This window comes from Plectropomus leopardus, chromosome 18 (genome assembly GCF_026936395.1).
Source record: "Plectropomus leopardus strain MGB_pleo_1.0 chromosome 18, ASM2693639v1, whole genome shotgun sequence".
NCBI lineage: Eukaryota > Metazoa > Chordata > Actinopteri > Perciformes > Serranidae > Plectropomus > Plectropomus leopardus.
Genome location: NC_142193.1, coordinates 5,571,059 through 5,593,620, shown reverse-complemented (window position 1 = coordinate 5,593,620; position 22,562 = coordinate 5,571,059). Strand labels below are relative to the sequence as shown.

The following is a 22,562-nucleotide window of genomic DNA, read 5'->3' as shown; positions in this document are numbered from 1 at the left end:
TTTCATTACAAGTGGCATTAAAAAGGGTCTTAAAAACTCTGAAATCCAACTTTCTTTAAGCTGTAGGAACCCTGTTTCTTACTTCTAAAACACTGGCTTTAGGTTGCTGTGATTCACATACAGTTTTACTTATGTGAGCCTTAAATTCCACTGAGGTGTATGTGATGATTAATGCATGTTCTCCTCTGTCTCTCTGTCTCGCAGCTCCTTCGGTCCAGCAGAGATCTCAGCTGGAGGAGCTCCGCAAGTTCGGCAAAGAGTTCAGGGTGAGAATAATGTGATTCTACAGGGATGATACAGGGGTCACACTGGGGTCATACAGAGGTCAGATGTAAAAACATGATCTGAGGTGTCAGTTTGTAATGTTTGGGTTTCTTCCTCTTTTCTCTCAGCTGCAGCCCACCTCGTCTCCATCAGCAAGCCCGGCCTCTGCAGATCCTCCTCAGCACGGCTCCGCCTCCCCCACCGACTCGTCTTCCTCCTCCCCTGCGCCGTCTAAACCTCTCACCTCCTCTGCCCAAGATCTGCAGCAGACAGCAGAGGCAGCTGCTCCCACCACCACCCCCACTGCCCCCACCACTTCTACCAGCCCCCAGGCTTCAGGGCCAGAGGAGCCGCTACCAGGAACGACCCAGTCAGCCCCTGGCAGTGAGGAGGGCGGTCCAGAGAGCAGTGAACGACCAGAAGCTGTGACTGCAGCTGCAGCGTAAGTAATGTTCAGTCTAATAGGGGTCAACAGATTATCAGTCTGGCCAATTATTAGGGTTGATATTTGGCATTTTGCCAATGATCTGTATTAGTATTTTATTTTAATGATCGCTGATAAAATTAATTAGTTAAAAAGTGCAAAGAAAGTGTCAGCATGGGAGGATTGCTTTCTTTTTAAAACCTCAGGGAGCTATTTTCATTTTTTAATTTAAATTTTTACTTGACTCTATGAAAAAAGTTGCTGGGAGCTTGCTGTGTATGATGCTGAATGTTCCAGTTTTGACTAAACATTTGTCATAGGCATTTAAAAAAGTTTAATTTTTATTGTAAATGCATATCGGTTCCAAATATCAGTTATCAGTCTCATTAATTACTTATAATTGCTATTGGCCCTGAAAAACCGATACCGGTCAACCCCTACTGTCTAATGTTGAGGCTGTGCTCAGACCGAAATTAAGTAGGGTTGTATAATACTGGATATTTGCAAATATTTTTGGTCTCATTTTGAGCGATTGCATATGCCGATATTGATATGTGCAACCTATGTTTTTCCTCCTAACTGCAGAGAACGAAAAGTCTCTCCTGTAGTGGAATAAACATATTGTGCCTACTCTTATTGTGAGGGCCCACAGATGCAAGGTACAGACATGACAAAATGCTTTTCAATATGTACACATTTATTGGTGAACACAAGAAAGCTGCTTTAACCTAGATTACATGCACAAAATGCCATATTTACTCTCATGTAACAATTTAAAACAAAACTGTAAAATTCCTACCAAATTAACAGGCTGAAATGATGTTCTCCTTGAGACAGTCCTGACGATGGTCAAAACCAGTGCAAATTTGAGCTGTTTCAACTCATAAACATTGTAAATTAAAGTGTCATCTTATTGGCCTGTCATATGGTCAGAAAAGTTCTTTATGGGCTGATGCCAACATTTCATTTTAAAACCATTATCTTCCGATACTGTTGATGATATAATTGTGCATCCCTAATGCTAAGATGCATAAGAAGTCAGAGGCCACTGGGTTAGCATGCAAAACAGTGCAACATCAGATATATGCAAGGGATTATTAGGGAATGATTACTTTGTAAGGTTGTTTGTCACGTAATTGTTTGCTTTGCAGTTGTTCCAACTGTTGATGAAAAGTGATCCTTTCTGAGTCTTATAAATATCTGTGCTGTTTTTTTTTCTTTTTTGCATTTGATAAACCTTTAAACCCACAGATCTTTTATTCAAACTGGACTCCTTGAAGCATGCTTCATTATTCCATCTGTACCCAAAACAGCATGGACGTTATTTTATAGCTGTCTTTTTTTGATTAACTTATATTAAATGATTTTTCTGTTGATTTCTTTTTTAACAGGCAAGTGAAAAACTCAACATTGAATCCAAATGCAAAAGAATTTCTACCCATCAAAGTAAATGCAGTCCAGGTGGGTTTGTTGGGACCGTTTTACACACACACACACACACACACACACACACACACACACACACACACACACACACAGATTCTTAGACACTCACCTTTTCATTTCAATCACTGTTTTGATGTTGGTGAATGATTTGACACTTGATGGATACCAAATAGTTTGTTTACGTGTTCTACAACTGATAATGATCAAGCTGGTCTATGAGAAACCTTTCATGTAGAACTGTCAAAAACTCCTAAATTTAGCTTCAGATTTTCCTCTCAAGACAATATTTCTTTCTGACAGAAGCCAGCGCCAACCCCTACCCCTCCTCGACCAACACCCCCGAGCCCCTCTTTGGTTCTGCCTCCTCCAGGACAGCCAGGAGGAGGTGCCATCTACAGCAACCCACCTGGACACTACCTGTCCTATGTCTCCCCCCTCCACATCCAAGGACACCAGATCCAGGTCTGAATCCGTCTCTTTAGTGTCTATCACCAACAGTGTTATTGTATACATATATTACATTGTTGTCTCATTAATCAGATGGTAGTGGAGATTCATCTCAGAGAAAACTTTACGCTGCTGTAATTTAATTTATCATCCTTGTCTTCACCCCAGGCTCCTCAGATGTATCAGTACACCATGTCAAGTGTCAACCAGGGCAAATACCCCAGAGCCAAAGGTAATCACAAACACACATCTGTGATTTTTTTTAAATTTCAGAGATATGAGGCAAAAATACTGCGAGATGAAAGAGACAGGTGCATGCAGGTGTTATAAAATGTAAAAATTAATCGATGTAGTTTGATGTACTCGGCCCACTTATCATTTTTAGTAGTTGGAGCTGTAGCTGTGTTCATAGAGTGGATTAGGTGCTTTAACTCGAACCAAAAATCACATTCCTTCTCAGAGTCATAATTCAGTGAAATGTCAACACACAGACTTGAAACATTTTTTGTTTAAGTGTGACTCGCACATGTTGTATGTTTATTGCCTTGTTTGTTCATTTGAAATAAACAAAACAAACAAACCCCATACCTCCCATCAAACTTAGACAAACACATATCAAGAGAGACAAAATGTGGAAATGTGATATCAACAAGTGTAACTCCATGGCTACATTTGTTTACATCCCAAAAAAATAACAAAGATTCAGTACTGTAGCAACAAATATCAACTTTTTCTGTGTTACACTGTCAGTATTTTTTGGCATTTCTTCTCATCGAGGTAGAGCTCGCCCGAGGTAATAGACTGAGCATGTGTTCTGCTGTTGGTCCGCTGTTTCAGGCCCCGTGGTGGGACAACGTCCGGAGCACCACGCCTCCCCGGCCTCCCCCATGATCTCAGCTGCCGCCTCGGCAGCAGGACCGCCGCTGGTAGCATCGCCTTACCCCCAGTCATACCTGCAGTACGGACAGGTGCTTCAGGCCCTGCCCCCACACTACCACGGACAGGTAAGAATATGTGATTTAACATTTAAGTTTTTGAAATATATTCAACCAGTGGATCCCAAACTTTCTTGTTCATGGCTACTTTCAAAAAAGCAATTGGAACTCCTTGTCACAATTTAGATATCTATTAATTTAAATAGACATGATCTAATGTTTATTATCTGATAATGTCAGAACCCTTCAGATTTATAGATTTTTAAAGTCTGACTTCTAATTGATGTTCATCAGATTATAGTTTATTAAAATACCATACATGGTTTGAGTAGTTAATAAAATCTTTTACATGACTGTTTTTTTTTAAACTCATCTGTTACTTTTGGGATTTCCAGCCAGTTTACTCGATGCTGCAGGGGGGTGCAAGGATGCTGACGTCTGGGGCCCCTCCTCAGCAGATGGGTCCTCCTGGTCCCCAGTACCCTGGCCAGAGTGATGGCCCGCCGGGGCCACAACAGGGCATGTATGGTAAGTAAATTTTCCGTTTTTAATTTAATGAAAGGCACAAGGGGAAGAAAATATACAGTAGCTTGGTTTGTTGTGATCAGCCCTTATAATTAGTCATCAACTGCGTATTCAGGATTCTGAGAGCAAAGATGTCATGCAAAATGTTGGTTCAGCCGGTGTTAGCTGCACCGCTAGCTATCTCCCACACATCAGATCTGGCTGGGGAGCAAAATTAACCTGTAGACAGAAACGTATAACCAGTCAAAAATATTCTCGGCAGTTACCCGGTTACCTGTTGAAATCCCTAACTGTGACAATGAGGTCTGTGGGAAAAAAAAAAGAATGAAAGACTGGTACAGAATAACTTATCATAGGTACATCTGCAGATTAAAGTTTCAGCTTTTCTAAAGCTTGGCTGTATAGAGTTGGTTTAACAGTATAATGTCATCTGTATAAAGATGGACAGTAAAGTATTATCACAAAAATGTAAAAAAAGAAGTGGTCCAAGCATTGAACCTTAAGGGACTCTTTTTTGTTATAGGTAAGAATTTAGATGAAGCATTACCCAACCTTACACCTTACACTAATGTGTGTCCAATGCAGAGCAAATGTTTAGTAAAATGCATAGCTAGCTCCACGTTTAACAGTAGATGATTTTTTAAAATGTTCCATCTATATAGGATTTTAAATTAGAAATGTACAATGATATGAAAGCAGACAAGATACTGGATGATATATAGACTTGGATATCTGCAACCTTTGTTTTGGTAACATTTCCTTCATTTTCTTTGAACATACAGAGCAGCTACAAGTTATATGTAGTGCTTTCTGGAGGAATATTTTGCTTTTAATGACTGACAAGTTGCTAAATAATCACCATTATTTATTTTTTATTGTCTCAGCTCAGTCATTCTCTCACCATTCGGGCTCCATCCATCATCCTCAGCCCTCCAGCACTCCCACTGGGAATCAACCCCCTCCCCAGCACACAGCTCCCAGTCCAGGACACACTCAGGTAACACTTTACGAACATTAATGGTGATCAACAGCTGCTTGGATGATGGAAAATGTTGTCCCTATGAAAAGCTTCTGCATACATTTTGAATGGTTGGTTAATTTATACACAATTTGTAGTCAAATTTTGACAGAACCAGATAAAATATTATAATTAGATTGTATTTGTCACAATTTGAAATAACATACAAGGCTATTCTGCAAATTGTTCGTCCTGAAAATGATATAAAAACATACTCAGTAATCTTAGCAATAGTGTAATAAACCTTTTTAAACTATGTGATGTCCAGTTGTGAAATCTTTGCCTCTTCCTGTCACACGATTTGATCAAACTTTGGGTTTTAACCTCATATGTCCTGTTTTCCCTCTCAGTCGAGTCAGGCTGCTCCTCAGCCTCAATCCATGTTCCACTCAGGAGGTTTATCAGCCCCCACCCCTCCTAACCTGCCGCCGGGCCACAGCTCCCCGCAGGCCTCCTACACCATGCAGGGTTACAGCCTCCCCACCCACCAGCCTCTGCCCCACGGCTTCCCCTCCATCAGCCAACTCACTCAGGTGAAGATGAACTTCAGGCAACTTTTACTGGAGTATTTTCACAATGTGTTTTCTATTACTTTTACCAAAGTAAAAGAGCTGAATACTTGCACTACTGTATGTCCTTGGCGGAAGATGGACGCAAGCGATGTCCGTTTTATAGACGTGGTCTCAGTTTGTCGTCTCTCATGAGTTGTCTTGTGTGTCCTGTGCAGGCTCATGTCACAGGAGGCATGTCAGGCCCTCATCACTCTGCAGGTCATGGCTTGCCGCCCGTAATGCTGCACTACGTCTCCCCTCAGCAGGGCGGCAACTCCAACCCCCAACACGGCCCCCAGCAGGGAGCACCACAACATTTTTACATTGGACACCCACAAGGTAAAACACACACCTGGTCTCAGACTGACTGTGGGCCATGAAAAACCAGATGTTTTAGATGTGAAAAGTTACTGCTCAGCACAGGCAAAATGCAGTATCTGTCATTTTAATCACATACTAGTGTATGACTTTTTTCGATTACTTTTTTATGACATACTATACAATAACTATTTTGATAGGCGATACTAAGACTTTTTTGATGACATAGTATACTAACTCTAACATGATTTACTAGTTTTTTGTGCAATAATGGTAGACATACTTAACTATAACTGTGCAAGTTTTGACATTACAGAGTGTGACTTTTTTGTGAGATTTTGAACAAAATGCTATAGTATGACTTTTTTGTGGGATTTTTGACAAAATACTATACTATGACTTTTTTTGTACGATTTTTTGAAGACATACTATAGTATGACATTTTTATTCAATTTTGAACAACATACTGTACTATGTGTGATTTTTGACATTCTATAGTGTGACTTTTTTGTGCAATCTTGAATTACATACTATACAAAACATCCGAAAACAACCTAAAATGGTGTGCCAAGGCATGCCATAGCATAGCATTTTATCAAAACAACCAAATACAAAATGCAAGGCTATAGTATGGCAAAAATGTCAAAATATGACATCTCCCAAAAACAGCTTTAAACCGCTAAAAACAATTTAAAATAGTGTTCCCAGGCATGCCATTGCATAGCATGCTGCAAAAACAGCCCAAAACACTATAATATAGCATGTTGAAAAAATGACCGAAGATGCAAGGCTATAGTATGGCAAAAATGTCAAAATATGACAAATCCCAAAAACAGCTGAAAAAAGCTAAAAACAACCTAAAATAGTGTTCCCAGGCATTTGTCAAAATATGACAAATCCCAAAAACAGCTGAAAACAGCGAAAAACAACGTAAAATAGTGTGCCAAGGAATGCCGTTTCACAGCATGTTTTCAAAACAACCAAATACACTATAATATAACATGTTGAAAAAATGACTGAGGATGCAAGGCTATAGTATGGCAAAAATGTCAAAATATGACAAATCCCAAAAACAGCTGAAAACAGCTAAAAACAACCTAAAATAGTGTGCCAAGGCATGCCATAGTATAGCATGCTGCAACAACAGCCCAAAATACTATAATATAGCATGTTGAAAAAATCACAGAAGATGCAAGGCTATAGTATGGCAAAAATGTCAAAATATGACAAGTCCCAAAAACAGCTGAAAACAGCGAGAAACAACCTAAAATAGTGTGCCAAGGCATGCCATAGCATAGCATTTTATCAAAACAACCAAATACACTATAATATAGCATGTTGAAAAAATGACCGAAAATGCAAGGCTGTAGTATGGCAAAAATGTCAAAATATGACATTTACAAAAACCAGCTGAAAACAGCTAATAACAACCAAAAATAGTGTGCCAAGGCATGCCATAGCATAGCATGCTGCAACAACAGCCAAAAACACTATAATATAGCATGTCGAAAAAATGACCGAAGATTCAAGGCTATAGTATGGCAAAAATGTCAAAATATGACATTTACAAAAACAGCTGAAAACAGCTAATAACAACCTAAAATAGTGTGCCAAGGCATGCCATAGCATAGCATGCTGTAACAACAGCCAAAAACACTATAATATAGCATGTCGAAAAAATGACCGAAGATTCAAGGCTATAGTATGGCAAAAATGTCAAAATATGACATTTACAAAAACAGCTTAAAACAACTAATAACAACCTAAAATAGTGTGCCAAGGCATGGCATAGCATAGCATGCTGCAACAACAGCCAAAACCACTATAATATAGTATGTTGAAAAAATGACCGAAGATGCAAGGCTATAGTATGGCAAAAATGTCAAAATATGACATCTCCCAAAAACAGCTTAAAACAGCAAATAACAACCTATAATAGAGTGCCAAGGCATGGCATAGCATAGCATGCTGTAACAACAGCCCAAAACACTATAATATAGCACGTTGAAAAAATGACCGAAGATGCAAGGCTATAGTATGGCAAAAATGTCAAAATATGACATCTCCCAAAAACAGCTGAAAACAGCTAAAAACAATTTAAAATAGTGTTCCCAGGCATGCCATAGCATAGCATGCTGCAACAACAGCCAAAACCAATATAATATAGCATGTCGAAAAAATGACCGAAGATGCAAGGCTATAGTATGGCAACAGTGTCAAAATATGACATCTCCCAAAAACAGCTGAAAACTGCCGAAAACCACCTAAAATAGTGTGCCAAGGCATGCCATTGTACAGCATGTTATCAAAATAACCAAATACACTATAATATAGCATGTTGAAAAAATGACCGAAGATGCAAGGCTATAGTATGGCAAAAATGTCAAAATATGACATCTCCCAAAAACAGCTTAAAACTGCAAAAAACAATTTAAAATAGTGTTCCCAGGCATGCCATAGCATTGCATGCTGCAACAACAGCCAAAACCAATATAATATAGCATGTCGAAAAAATGACCGAAGATGCAAGGCTATAGTATGGCAAAAATGTCAAAATATGACATCTCCCAAAAACAGCTGAAAACTGTCGAAAACCACCTAAAATAGTGTGCCAAGGCATGCCATTGTACAGCATGTTATCAAAATAACCAAATACACTATAATATAGCATGTTGAAAAAATGACCGAAGATGCAAGGCTATAGTATGGCAAAAATGTCAAAATATGACATCTCCCAAAAACAGCTTAAAACTGCTGAAAACCAGCTAAAATAGTGTTCCCAGGCATGCCATAGCATTGCATGCTGCAACAACAGCCAAAACCAATATAATATAGCATGTTGAAAAAATGACCGAAGATGCAAGGCTATAGTATGGCAAAAATGTCAAAATATGACATCTCCCAAAAACAGCTGAAAACTGCTGAAAACCACCTAAAATAGTGTTCCCAGGCATGGCATAGCATAGCATGCTGCAAAACAGCCCAAAACACTATAATATAGCATGTTGAAAAAATGACCGAAGATGCAAGGCTATAGTATGGCAAAAATGTCAAAATATGACATTTCCCAAAAACAGCTTAAAACAGCTAATAACAACCTAAAATAGTGTGCCAAGGCATGGCATAGCATAGCATGCTGTAACAACAGCCCAAAACACTATAATATAGCATGTTGAAAAAATGACCGAAGATGCAAGGCTATAGTATGGCAAAAATGTCAAAATATGACATCTCCCAAAAACAGCTTAAAACAGCTAAAAACAATTTAAAATAGTGTTCCCAGGCATGCCATAGCATAGCATGCTGCAACAACAGCCAAAAACAAGATAATATAGCATGTCGAAAAAATGACAGAAGATGCAAGGCTATAGTATGGCAACAGTGTCAAAATATGACATCTCCCAAAAACAGCTGAAAACTGCCGAAAACCACCTAAAATAGTGTGCCAAGGCATGCCATTGTACAGCATGTTATCAAAATAACCAAATACACGATAATATAGCATGTTGAAAAAATGACCGAAGATGCAAGGCTATAGTATGGCAAAAATGTCAAAATATGACATCTCCCAAAAACAGCTAAAAACAATTTAAAATAGTGTTCCCAGGCATGCCATAGCATAGCATGCTGCAACAACAGCCAAAACCAATATAATATAGCATGTTGAAAAAATGACCGAAGATACAAGGCTATAGTATGGCAAAAATGTCAAAATGTGACATTTACAAAAAACTGCTGAAAACTGCTGAAAACCAGCTAAAATAGTGTACCAAAACATGCCATAGCATAGCATATTATTAAAACAACCAAATACACTATAATATAGCATGTTGAAAAAATGACCAGAAATGCAAGGCTATAGTATGGCAAAAATGTCAAAATATGACATCTCCCCAAAACAGCTGAAAGCTGCTGAAAACCACCTAAAATAGTGTTCCCAGGCATGCCACAGCATAGCATGTTGCAAAAAGAGCCCAAAACACTATAATATAGCATGTTGAAAAAATGACCGAAGATGCAAGGCTATAGTATGGCAAAAATGTCAAAATATGACATCTCCCCAAAACAGCTGAAAGCTGCTGAAAACCACCTAAAATAGTGTTCCCAGGCATGCCACAGCATAGCATGCTGCAACAACAGCCAAAACCAATATAATATAGCATGTCGAAAAAATGACCGAAGATGCAAGGCTATAGTATGGCAAAAATGTCAAAATATGACATCTCCCAAAAACGGCTTAAAACAGCTAATAACCTATAATAGAGTGCCAAGGCATGGCATAGCATAGCATGCTGTAACAACAGCCCAAAACACTATAATATAGCATGTTGAAAAAATGACCGAAGATGCAAGGCTATAGTATGGCAAAAATGTCAAAATATGACATCTCCCAAAAACAGCTGAAAACAGCTAAAAACAATTTAAAATAGTGTTCCCAGGCATGCCATAGCATAGCATGCTGCAACAACAGCCAAAACCAATATAATATAGCATGTCGAAAAAATGACCGAAGATGCAAGGCTATAGTATGGCAAAAATGTCAAAATATGACATCTCCCAAAAACAGCTGAAAACTGCCGAAAACCACCTAAAATAGTGTGCCAAGGCATGCCATTGTACAGCATGTTATCAAAATAACCAAATACACTATAATATAGCATGTTGAAAAAATGACCGAAGATGCAAGGCTATAGTATGGCAAAAATGTCAAAATATGACATCTCCCAAAAACAGCTTAAAACTGCTAAAAACAATTTAAAATAGTGTTTCCAGGCATGCCATAGCATTGCATGCTGCAACAACAGCCAAAACCAATATAATATAGCATGTCGAAAAAATGACCGAAGATGCAAGGCTATAGTATGGCAAAAATGTCAAAATATGACATCTCCCAAAAACAGCTGAAAACTGTCAAAAACCACCTAAAATAGTGTGCCAAGGCATGCCATTGTACAGCATGTTATCAAAATAACCAAATACACTATAATATAGCATGTTGAAAAAATGACCGAAGATGCAAGGCTATAGTATGGCAAAAATGTCAAAATATGACATCTCCCAAAAACAGCTTAAAACTGCTGGAAACCAGCTAAAATAGTTTTCCCAGGCATGCCATAGCATTGCATGCTGCAACAACAGCCAAAACCAATATAATATAGCATGTTGAAAAAATGACCGAAGATGCAAGGCTATAGTATGGCAAAAATGTCAAAATATGACATCTCCCAAAAACAGCTGAAAACTGCTGAAAACCACCTAAAATAGTGTTCCCAGGCATGCCATAGCATAGCATGCTGCAAAACAGCCCAAAACACTATAATATAGCATGCTGAAAAAATGACCGAAGATGCAAGGCTATAGTATGGCAAAAATGTCAAAATATGACATTTCCCAAAAACAGCTTAAAACAGCTAATAACAACCTAAAATAGTGTGCCAAGGCATGGCATAGCATAGCATGCTGTAACAACAGCCCAAAACACTATAATATAGCATGTTGAAAAAATGACCGAAGATGCAAGGCTATAGTATGGCAAAAATGTCAAAATATGACATCTCCCAAAAACAGCTTAAAACTGCTAAAAACAATTTAAAATAGTGTTCCCAGGCATGCCATAGCATTGCATACTGCAACAACAGCCAAAACCAATATAATATAGCATGTCGAAAAAATGACCGAAGATGCAAGGCTATAGTATGGCAAAAATGTCAAAATATGACATCTCCCAAAAACAGCTGAAAACTGTCGAAAACCACCTAAAATAGTGTGCCAAGGCATGCCATTGTACAGCATGTTATCAAAATAACCAAATACACTATAATATAGCATGTTGAAAAAATGACCGAAGATGCAAGGCTATAGTATGGCAAAAATGTCAAAATATGACATCTCCCAAAAACAGCTTAAAACTGCTAAAAACAATTTAAAATAGTGTTCCCAGGCATGCCATAGCATTGCATGCTGCAACAACAGCCAAAACCAATATAATATAGCATGTTGAAAAAATGACCGAAGATGCAAGGCTATAGTATGGCAAAAATGTCAAAATATGACATCTCCCAAAAACAGCTGAAAACTGCTGAAAACCACCTAAAATAGTGTTCCCAGGCATGCCATAGCATAGCATGCTGCAAAACAGCCCAAAACACTATAATATAGCATGTTGAAAAAATGACCGAAGATGCAAGGCTATAGTATGGCAAAAATGTCAAAATATGACATTTCCCAAAAACAGCTTACAACAGCTAATAACAACCTAAAATAGTGTTCCCAGGCATGGCATAGCATAGCATGCTGCAAAAACAGCCCAAAACACTATAATATAGCATGTTGAAAAAATGACCGAAAATGCAAGGCTATAGTATGGCAAAAATGTCAAAATATGACATCTCCCAAAAACAGCTGAAAACTGCTGAAAACCACCTAAAATAGTGTTCCCAGGCATGCCATAGCATAGCATGCTGCAAAACAGCCCAAAACACTATAATATAGCATGCTGAAAAAATGACCGAAGATGCAAGGCTATAGTATGGCAAAAATGTCAAAATATGACATTTCCCAAAAACAGCTTAAAACAGCTAATAACAACCTAAAATAGTGTGCCAAGGCATGGCATAGCATAGCATGCTGTAACAACAGCCCAAAACACTATAATATAGCATGTTGAAAAAATGACCGAAAATGCAAGGCTATAGTATGGTAAAACTGTCAAAATATGACATCTCCCAAAAACAGTTTAAAACAGCTAATAACAACCTAGAATAGTGTGCCAAGTTAGCCATAGCATAGCATGCTGCAACAACAGCCAAAACCACTATAATATAGCATGTTGAAAAAATGACCGAAAATGCAAGGCTATAGTATGGTAAAAATGTCAAAATATGACATCTCCCAAAAACAGTTTAAAACAGCTAATAACAACCTAGAATAGTGTGCCATGGCATGCCATAGCATAGCATGCTGCAAAAACAGCCCAAAACACTATAATATAGCATGTTGAAAAAATGACCGAAGATGCAAGGCTATAGTATGGCAAAAATGTCAAAATATGACATCTCCCAAAAACAGCTTAAAACAGCTAATAACAACCTAAAATAGTGTGCCAAGGCATGGCATAGCATAGCATAGCATGCTGTAACAACAGCCCAAAACACTATAATATAGCATGTTGAAAAAATGACCGAAAATGCAAGGCTATAGTATGGTAAAAATGTCAAAATGCGACATTTACAAAAAACAGCTGAAAACTGCTGAAAACCAGCTAAAATAGTGTACCAAAACATGCCATAGCATAGCATGTTATCAAAACAACCAAATACACTATAATATAGAATGTTGAAGAAATGACCGACAATGCAAGGCTACGGTATGGCAAAAATGTCAAAATATGACATCTCCCAAAAACAGCTTAAAACAGCTAATAACAACCTAGAATAGTGTGCCAAGGCATGGCATAGCATAGCATGCTGCAACAACAGCCAAAAACAATATAATATAGCATGTCGAAAAAATGACTGAAGATGCAAGGCTATAGTATGGCAAAAATGTCAAAATATGACATCTCCCCAAAACAGCTGAAAGCTGCTGAAAACCACCTAAAATAGTGTGCCAAGGCATGGCATAGCATAGCATGCTGCAACAACAGCCAAAAACACTATAATATAGCATGTTGAAAAAATGACCGAAGATGCAAGGCTATAGTATGGCAAAAATGTCAAAATATGACATCTCCCAAAAACAGCTTAAAACAGCTAATAACAACCTAAAATAGTGTGCCAAGGCATGGCATAGCATAGCATGCTGTAACAACAGCCCAAAACACTATAATATAGCATGTTGAAAAAATGACCGAAAATGCAAGGCTATAGTATGGTAAAACTGTCAAAATATGACATCTCCCAAAAACAGTTTAAAACAGCTAATAACAACCTAGAATAGTGTGCCAAGTTAGCCATAGCATAGCATGCTGCAACAACAGCCAAAACCACTATAATATAGCATGTTGAAAAAATGACCGAAAATGCAAGGCTATAGTATGGCAAAAATGTCAAAATATGACATCTCCCAAAAACAGCTGAAAACTGCTGAAAACCACCTAAAATAGTGTTCCCAGGCATGCCATAGCATAGCATGCTGCAAAACAGCCCAAAACACTATAATATAGCATGTTGAAAAAATGACCGAAGATGCAAGGCTATAGTATGGCAAAAATGTCAAAATATGACATTTCCCAAAAACAGCTTACAACAGCTAATAACAACCTAAAATAGTGTGCCAAGGCATGGCATAGCATAGCATGCTGTAACAACAGCCCAAAACACTATAATATAGCATGTTGAAAAAATGACCGAAAATGCAAGGCTATAGTATGGTAAAAATGTCAAAATATGACATCTCCCAAAAACAGTTTAAAACAGCTAATAACAACCTAGAATAGTGTGCCATGGCATGCCATAGCATAGCATGCTGCAAAAACAGCCAAAAACACTATAATATAGCATGTTGAAAAAATGACCGAAGATGCAAGGCTATAGTATGGCAAAAATGTCAAAATATGACATCTCCCAAAAACAGCTTAAAACAGCTAATAACAACCTAAAATAGTGTGCCAAGGCATGGCATAGCATAGCATGCTGTAACAACAGCCCAAAACACTATAATATAGCATGTTGAAAAAATGACCGAAAATGCAAGGCTATAGTATGGTAAAAATGTCAAAATGCGACATTTACAAAAAACAGCTGAAAACTGCTGAAAACCAGCTAAAATAGTGTACCAAAACATGCCATAGCATAGCATGTTATCAAAACAACCAAATACACTATAATATAGGATGTTGAAGAAATGACCGACAATGCAAGGCTACGGTATGGCAAAAATGTCAAAATATGACATCTCCCAAAAACAGCTTAAAACAGCTAATAACAACCTAGAATAGTGTGCCAAGGCATGGCATAGCATAGCATGCTGCAACAACAGCCAAAAACAATATAATATAGCATGTCGAAAAAATGACTGAAGATGCAAGGCTATAGTATGGCAAAAATGTCAAAATATGACATCTCCCCAAAACAGCTGAAAGCTGCTGAAAACCACCTAAAATAGTGTGCCAAGGCATGGCATAGCATAGCATGCTGCAACAACAGCCAAAAACACTATAATATAGCATGTTGAAAAAATGACCGAAAATGCAAGGCTATAGTATGGTAAAAATGTCAAAATATGACATCTCCCAAAAACAGTTTAAAACAGCTAATAACAACCTAGAATAGTGTGCCATGGCATGCCATAGCATAGCATGCTGCAAAAACAGCCAAAAACACTATAATATAGCATGTTGAAAAAATGACCGAAGATGCAAGGCTATAGTATGGCAAAAATGTCAAAATATGACATCTCCCAAAAACAGCTTAAAACAGCTAATAACAACCTAAAATAGTGTGCCAAGGCATGGCATAGCATAGCATGCTGTAACAACAGCCCAAAACACTATAATATAGCATGTTGAAAAAATGACCGAAAATGCAAGGCTATAGTATGGTAAAAATGTCAAAATGCGACATTTACAAAAAACAGCTGAAAACTGCTGAAAACCAGCTAAAATAGTGTACCAAAACATGCCATAGCATAGCATGTTATCAAAACAACCAAATACACTATAATATAGGATGTTGAAGAAATGACCGACAATGCAAGGCTACGGTATGGCAAAAATGTCAAAATATGACATCTCCCAAAAACAGCTTAAAACAGCTAATAACAACCTAGAATAGTGTGCCAAGGCATGGCATAGCATAGCATGCTGCAACAACAGCCAAAAACAATATAATATAGCATGTCGAAAAAATGACTGAAGATGCAAGGCTATAGTATGGCAAAAATGTCAAAATATGACATCTCCCCAAAACAGCTGAAAGCTGCTGAAAACCACCTAAAATAGTGTGCCAAGGCATGGCATAGCATAGCATGCTGCAACAACAGCCAAAAACACTATAATATAGCATGTTGAAAAAATGACCGAAGATGCAAGGCTATAGTATGGCAAAAATGTCAAAATATGACATCTCCCAAAAACAGCTTAAAACAGCTAATAACAACCTAAAATAGTGTGCCAAGGCATGGCATAGCATAGCATGCTGTAACAACAGCCCAAAACACTATAATATAGCATGTTGAAAAAATGACCGAAAATGCAAGGCTATAGTATGGTAAAAATGTCAAAATGCGACATTTACAAAAAACAGCTGAAAACTGCTGAAAACCAGCTAAAATAGTGTACCAAAACATGCCATAGCATAGCATGTTATCAAAACAACCAAATACACTATAATATAGCATGTTGAAGAAATGACCGACAATGCAAGGCTACAGTATGGCAAAAATGTCAAAATATGACATCTCCCAAAAACAGCTTAAAACAGCTAATAACAACCTAGAATAGTGTGCCAAGGCATGGCATAGCATAGCATGCTGCAACAACAGCCAAAAACAATATAATATAGCATGTCGAAAAAATGACCGAAGATGCAAGGCTATAGTATGGCAAAAATGTCAAAATATGACATCTCCCCAAAACAGCTGAAAGCTGCTGAAAACCACCTAAAATAGTGTTCCCAGGCATGCCACAGCATAGCATGCTGCAAAAACAGCCAAAAATACTATAATATAGCATGTTGAAAAATTGACCGAAAATGCAAGGCTATAGTATGGCAAAAATGTCAAAATATGACACGTCCCAAAAACAGCTGAAAACAGCGAGAAACAACTTAAAATAGTGTGCCAAGGCATGCCATAGCATAGCATGCTGCAACAACAGCCAAAACACTATAATATGGCATGTCGAAAAAATGACCGAAGATGCAAGGCTATAGTATGGCAGAAATGTCAAAATATGACACGTCCCAAAAACAGCTGAAAACTGCTGAAGACCGGTGAAAATAGTGTAACAAAACATGCCATAGCATAGCATGTTATCAAAACAACCAAATACACTATAATATAGCATGTTGAAAAAATGACCGAAAATGCAAGGCTATAGTATGGCAAAAATGTCAAAATATGACATCTCCCAAAAACAGCTTAAAACAGCTAATAACAACCTAGAATAGTGTGCCAAGGCACGGCATAGCATAGCATGCTGCAACAACAGCCAAAAACACTATAATATAGCATGTCGAAAAAATGACCTAAGATGCAAGGCTATAGTATGGCAGAAATGTCAAAATATGACAAGTCCCAAAAACAGCTGAAAACTGCTGAAGACCGGTGAAAATAGTTGCCAAGGCATGCCATATCACAGCATGTTATCAAAACAACCAAATACACGATAATATAGCATGTTGAAAAAATGACCGAAGATGCAAGGCTATAGTATGGCAAAAATGTCAAAATATGACATCTCCCAAAAACAGCTGAAAACAGCGAAAAACAACCTAAAATAGTGTTCCAAGGCATGCCATAGCATAGCATGTTATCAAAACAACCAAAAACCCTATGATATTACATGTCGAAAAAATGACCGAAGATGCAAGGCTATAGTATGGCAAAAATGTCAAAATATGACATCTCCCAAAAACAGTTTAAAACAGCTAATAACAACCTAAAATAGTGTGCCAAGTTAGCCATAGCATAGCATGCTGCAACAACAGCCAAAACCACTATAATATAGCATGTTGAAAAAATGACCGAAAATGCAAGGCTATAGTATGGCAAAAATGTCAAAATATGACATCTCCCAAAAACAGCTGAAAACTGCTGAAAAGCACCTAAAATAGTGTTCCCAGGCATGCCATAGCATAGCATGCTGCAAAACAGCCCAAAACACTATAATATAGCATGCTGAAAAAATGACCGAAGATGCAAGGCTATAGTATGGCAAAAATGTCAAAATATGACATCTCCCAAAAACAGTTTAAAACAGCGAGAAACAACTTAAAATAGTGTGCCAAGGCATGCCATAGCATAGCATGCTGCAACAACAGCCAAAACACTATAATATAGCATGTCGAAAAAATGACCTAAGATGCAAGGCTATAGTATGGCAGAAATGTCAAAATATGACAAGTCCCAAAAACAGCTGAAAACTGCTGAAGACCGGTGAAAATAGTTGCCAAGGCATGCCATATCACAGCATGTTATCAAAACAACCAAATACACGATAATATAGCATGTTGAAAAAATGACCGAAAATGCAAGGCTATAGTATGGCAAAAATGTCAAAATATGACATCTCCCAAAAACAGCTGAAAACTGCTGAAAAGCACCTAAAATAGTGTTCCCAGGCATGCCATAGCATAGCATGCTGCAAAACAGCCCAAAACACTATAATATAGCATGCTGAAAAAATGACCGAAGATGCAAGGCTATAGTATGGCAAAAATGTCAAAATATGACATCTCCCAAAAACAGTTTAAAACAGCTAATAACAACCTAGAATAGTGTGCCATGGCATGCCATAGCATAGCATGCTGCAAAAACAGCCCAAAACACTATAATATAGCATGTTGAAAAAATGACCGAAGATGCAAGGCTATAGTATGGCAAAAATGTCAAAATATGACATCTCCCAAAAACAGCTTAAAACAGCTAATAACAACCTAAAATAGTGTGCCAAGGCATGGCATAGCATAGCATGCTGTAACAACAGCCCAAAACACTATAATATAGCATGTTGAAAAAATGACCGAAAATGCAAGGCTATAGTATGGTAAAACTGTCAAAATATGACATCTCCCAAAAACAGTTTAAAACAGCTAATAACAACCTAGAATAGTGTGCCAAGTTAGCCATAGCATAGCATGCTGCAACAACAGCCAAAACCACTATAATATAGCATGTTGAAAAAATGACCGAAAATGCAAGGCTATAGTATGGCAAAAATGTCAAAATATGACATCTCCCAAAAACAGCTGAAAACTGCTGAAAACCACCTAAAATAGTGTTCCCAGGCATGCCATAGCATAGCATGCTGCAAAACAGCCCAAAACACTATAATATAGCATGCTGAAAAAATGACCGAAGATGCAAGGCTATAGTATGGCAAAAATGTCAAAATATGACATTTCCCAAAAACAGCTTACAACAGCTAATAACAACCTAAAATAGTGTGCCAAGGCATGGCATAGCATAGCATGCTGTAACAACAGCCCAAAACACTATAATATAGCATGTTGAAAAAATGACCGAAAATGCAAGGCTATAGTATGGTAAAAATGTCAAAATATGACATCTCCCAAAAACAGTTTAAAACAGCTAATAACAACCTAGAATAGTGTGCCATGGCATGCCATAGCATAGCATGCTGCAAAAACAGCCAAAAACACTGTAATATAGCATGTTGAAAAAATGACCGAAGATGCAAGGCTATAGTATGGCAAAAATGTCAAAATATGACATCTCCCAAAAACAGCTTAAAACAGCTAATAACAACCTAAAATAGTGTGCCAAGGCATGCCATAGCATAGCATGCTGTAACAACAGCCCAAAACACTATAATATAGCATGTTGAAAAAATGACCGAAAATGCAAGGCTATAGTATGGTAAAAATGTCAAAATGCGACATTTACAAAAAACAGCTGAAAACTGCTGAAAACCAGCTAAAATAGTGTACCAAAACATGCCATAGCATAGCATGTTATCAAAACAACCAAATACACTATAATATAGGATGTTGAAGAAATGACCGACAATGCAAGGCTACAGTATGGCAAAAATGTCAAAATATGACATCTCCCAAAACCAGCTTAAAACTGCTAATAACAACCTAGAATAGTGTTCCCAGGCATGACATAGCATAGCATGCTGCAAAAACAGCCCAAAACACTATAATATAGCATGTTGAAAAAATGACCGAAGATGCAAGGCTATAGTATGGCAAAAATGTCAAAATATGACATCTCCCAAAAACAGCTGAAAACTGCTGAAAACCACCTAAAATAGTGTTCCCAGGCATGCCATAGCATAGCATGCTGCAAAAACAGCCCAAAACACTATAATATAGCATGCTGAAAAAATGACCGAAGATGCTAGGCTATAGTATGGCAACAATGTCAAAATATGACATCTCCCAAAAACAGCTTACAACAGCTAATAACAACCTAAAATAGTGTGCCAAGGCATGGCATAGCATAGCATGCTGTAACAACAGCCCAAAACACTATAATATAGCATGTTGAAAAAATGACCGAAGATGCAAGGCTATAGTATGGCAAAAATGTCAAAATATGACATCTCCCAAAAACAGCTTAAAACAGCTAATAACAACCTAAAATAGTGTGCCAAGGCATGGCATAGCATAGCATGCTGTAACAACAGCCCAAAACACTATAATATAGCATGTTGAAAAAATGACCGAAAATGCAAGGCTATTGTATGGTAAAAATGTCAAAATATGACATTTACAAAAAACAGCTGAAAACAGCGAGAAACAACTTAAAATAGTGTGCCAAGGCATGCCATAGCATAGCATGCTGCAACAACAGCCAAAACACTATAATATGGCATGTCGAAAAAATGACCGAAGATGCAAGGCTATAGTATGGCAGAAATGTCAAAATATGACACGTCCCAAAAACAGCTGAAAACTGCTGAAGACCGGTGAAAATAGTGTAACAAAACATGCCATAGCATAGCATGTTATCAAAACAACCAAATACACTATAATATAGCATGTTGAAAAAATGACCGAAAATGCAAGGCTATAGTATGGCAAAAACGTCAAAATATGACATCTCCCCAAAACAGCTGAAAACTGCTGAAAACCACCTAAAATAGTGTTCCCAGGCATGCCACAGCATAGCATGCTGCAAAAACAGCCCAAAACACTATAATATAGCATGTTGAAAAAATGACCAGAAATGCAAGGCTATAGTATGGCAAAAATGTCAAAATATGACATCTCCCAAAAACAGCTTAAAACAGCTAATAACAATCTAGAATAGTGTGCCAAGGCATGGCATAGCATAGCATGCTGTAACAACAGCCCAAAACACTATAATATAGCATGTTGAAAAAATGACGGAAAATGCAAGGCTATAGTATGGCAAAAATGTCAAAATATGACATCTCCCAAAAACAGCTTAAAACAGCTAATAACAACCTGGAATAGTGTGCCAAGGCATGGCATAGCATAGCATGCTGCAACAACAGCCAAAAACACTATAATATAGCATGTCGAAAAAATGACCGAAGATGCAAGGCTATAGTATGGCAGAAATGTCAAAATATGACAAGTCCCAAAAACAGCTGAAAACTGCTGAAGACCGGTGAAAATAGTTGCCAAGGCATGCCATATCACAGCATGTTATCAAAACAACCAAATACACTATAATATAGCATGTTGAAAAAATGACCGAAGATGCAAGGCTATAGTATGGCAAAAATGTCAAAATATGACATCACCCAAAAACAGCTGAAAACAGCGAAAAACAACCTAAAATAGTGTGCCAAGGCATGCCATAGCATAGCATGTTATCAAAACAACCAAAAACCCTTTGATATTACATGTCGAAAAAATGACCGAAGATGCAAGGCTATAGTATGGCAAAAATGTCAAAATATGACATGTCACAATAACAGCTTAAAACAGCTAAAAACAATTTAAAATAGTTTTCCCAGGCATGCCATAGTATAGCATGCTGCAAAAACAGCCAAAAAACTATAATATAATATGTTGAAAAAATGACCGAAGATGCAAGGCTATAGTATGGCAGAAATGTCAAAATATGACAACTCCCCAAAACAGCTGAAAACAGCTAAAAAACAACGTAAAATAGTGTGCCAAGGCATGCCATAGCATAGCATGCTGCAACAACAGCCAAAAATACTATAATATAGCATGTTGAAAAATTGACCGAAATTGCAAGGCTATAGTATGGCAAAAATGTCAAAATATTTACAATAAACCGCTGAAACCATTATGAAATATTATTCTTAGACCCTCCATAGCACATAATGTTGCAAAAACGACCACGTCGAAATAACAATCGAAAATGCCATACTCAGTGTTCCCTTCAGTGTTTTGACTTTTTGGTATGATTTTAGATGACATACTATAGGAAGACATTTTTTTCAAATTTTTTGACGTGCTACACCATGGCTTTTTTAAGTGGTATCGACTGAAGTGCATACATACAACAATCTGCAACTTGCTGCCAAAGTTTCCTTGTGTAATTTAAGTTGTTTGTCATTAACAGTCTCAATAAAAAACTGTAGATAAATCTTATTTTAAGAAACATTTTCTGTGTGTTGTGCCTTTCAGCTGTTCAGGTTCAGGCTCACCCCACCCAGCAGATGTCCTTCCACCCCTCTGCTAACTGAACCCGGTCAGTAACAATTGGATTCAAGAGCGAGGAAGACGAGCATTACTGTGTGACGAAAAGCCCCTGAATTTTCCCAAACAACTTGTAACATTCCCCCCCTCCCACTATAAATTAACACGTCCTTATTTTTACCCTCATCTTTTAGACAGAGAGACGTGTCTGGATTTTTAAATGTAAATACAGACTGTGTTCACACAGTGGGAGTGAAGACAATAAATGGTGGAAAGTTTTAGACCGACGACAGTGGAAACAGTTTTTCTCCCGGCTCATCTCCTCTGTCCTTTTACAGACTAATCCTGTTCATTCATAATAAA

At 37.7% G+C, this 22,562-nt stretch overlaps 1 protein-coding gene across 6 annotated transcripts in view; it reads left to right on the top strand.

The window, feature by feature from the left end:
* The window catches only part of atxn2l (ataxin 2-like), a 31,949-nt gene extending 9,639 nt beyond the window's left edge, over positions 1 to 22,310 (top strand). For all 6 annotated transcript variants that reach the window (XM_088069211.1, XM_088069209.1, XM_088069210.1 and 3 more), the window contains exons 13-23: positions 205 to 266; positions 393 to 706; positions 2,080 to 2,149; positions 2,435 to 2,596; positions 2,750 to 2,813; positions 3,419 to 3,585; positions 3,912 to 4,044; positions 4,926 to 5,038; positions 5,410 to 5,592; positions 5,787 to 5,949; positions 22,188 to 22,310. In XM_088069211.1, coding sequence (XP_087925337.1) covers positions 205 to 266; positions 393 to 706; positions 2,080 to 2,149; positions 2,435 to 2,596; positions 2,750 to 2,813; positions 3,419 to 3,585; positions 3,912 to 4,044; positions 4,926 to 5,038; positions 5,410 to 5,592; positions 5,787 to 5,949; positions 22,188 to 22,246 — 1,490 coding nt within the window. In that variant the 3' untranslated portion in view covers positions 22,247 to 22,310. The remainder of the gene's footprint in view (positions 1 to 204; positions 267 to 392; positions 707 to 2,079; positions 2,150 to 2,434; positions 2,597 to 2,749; positions 2,814 to 3,418; positions 3,586 to 3,911; positions 4,045 to 4,925; positions 5,039 to 5,409; positions 5,593 to 5,786; positions 5,950 to 22,187) is intronic.
* Positions 22,311 to 22,562: the final 252 nt, after the last annotated feature.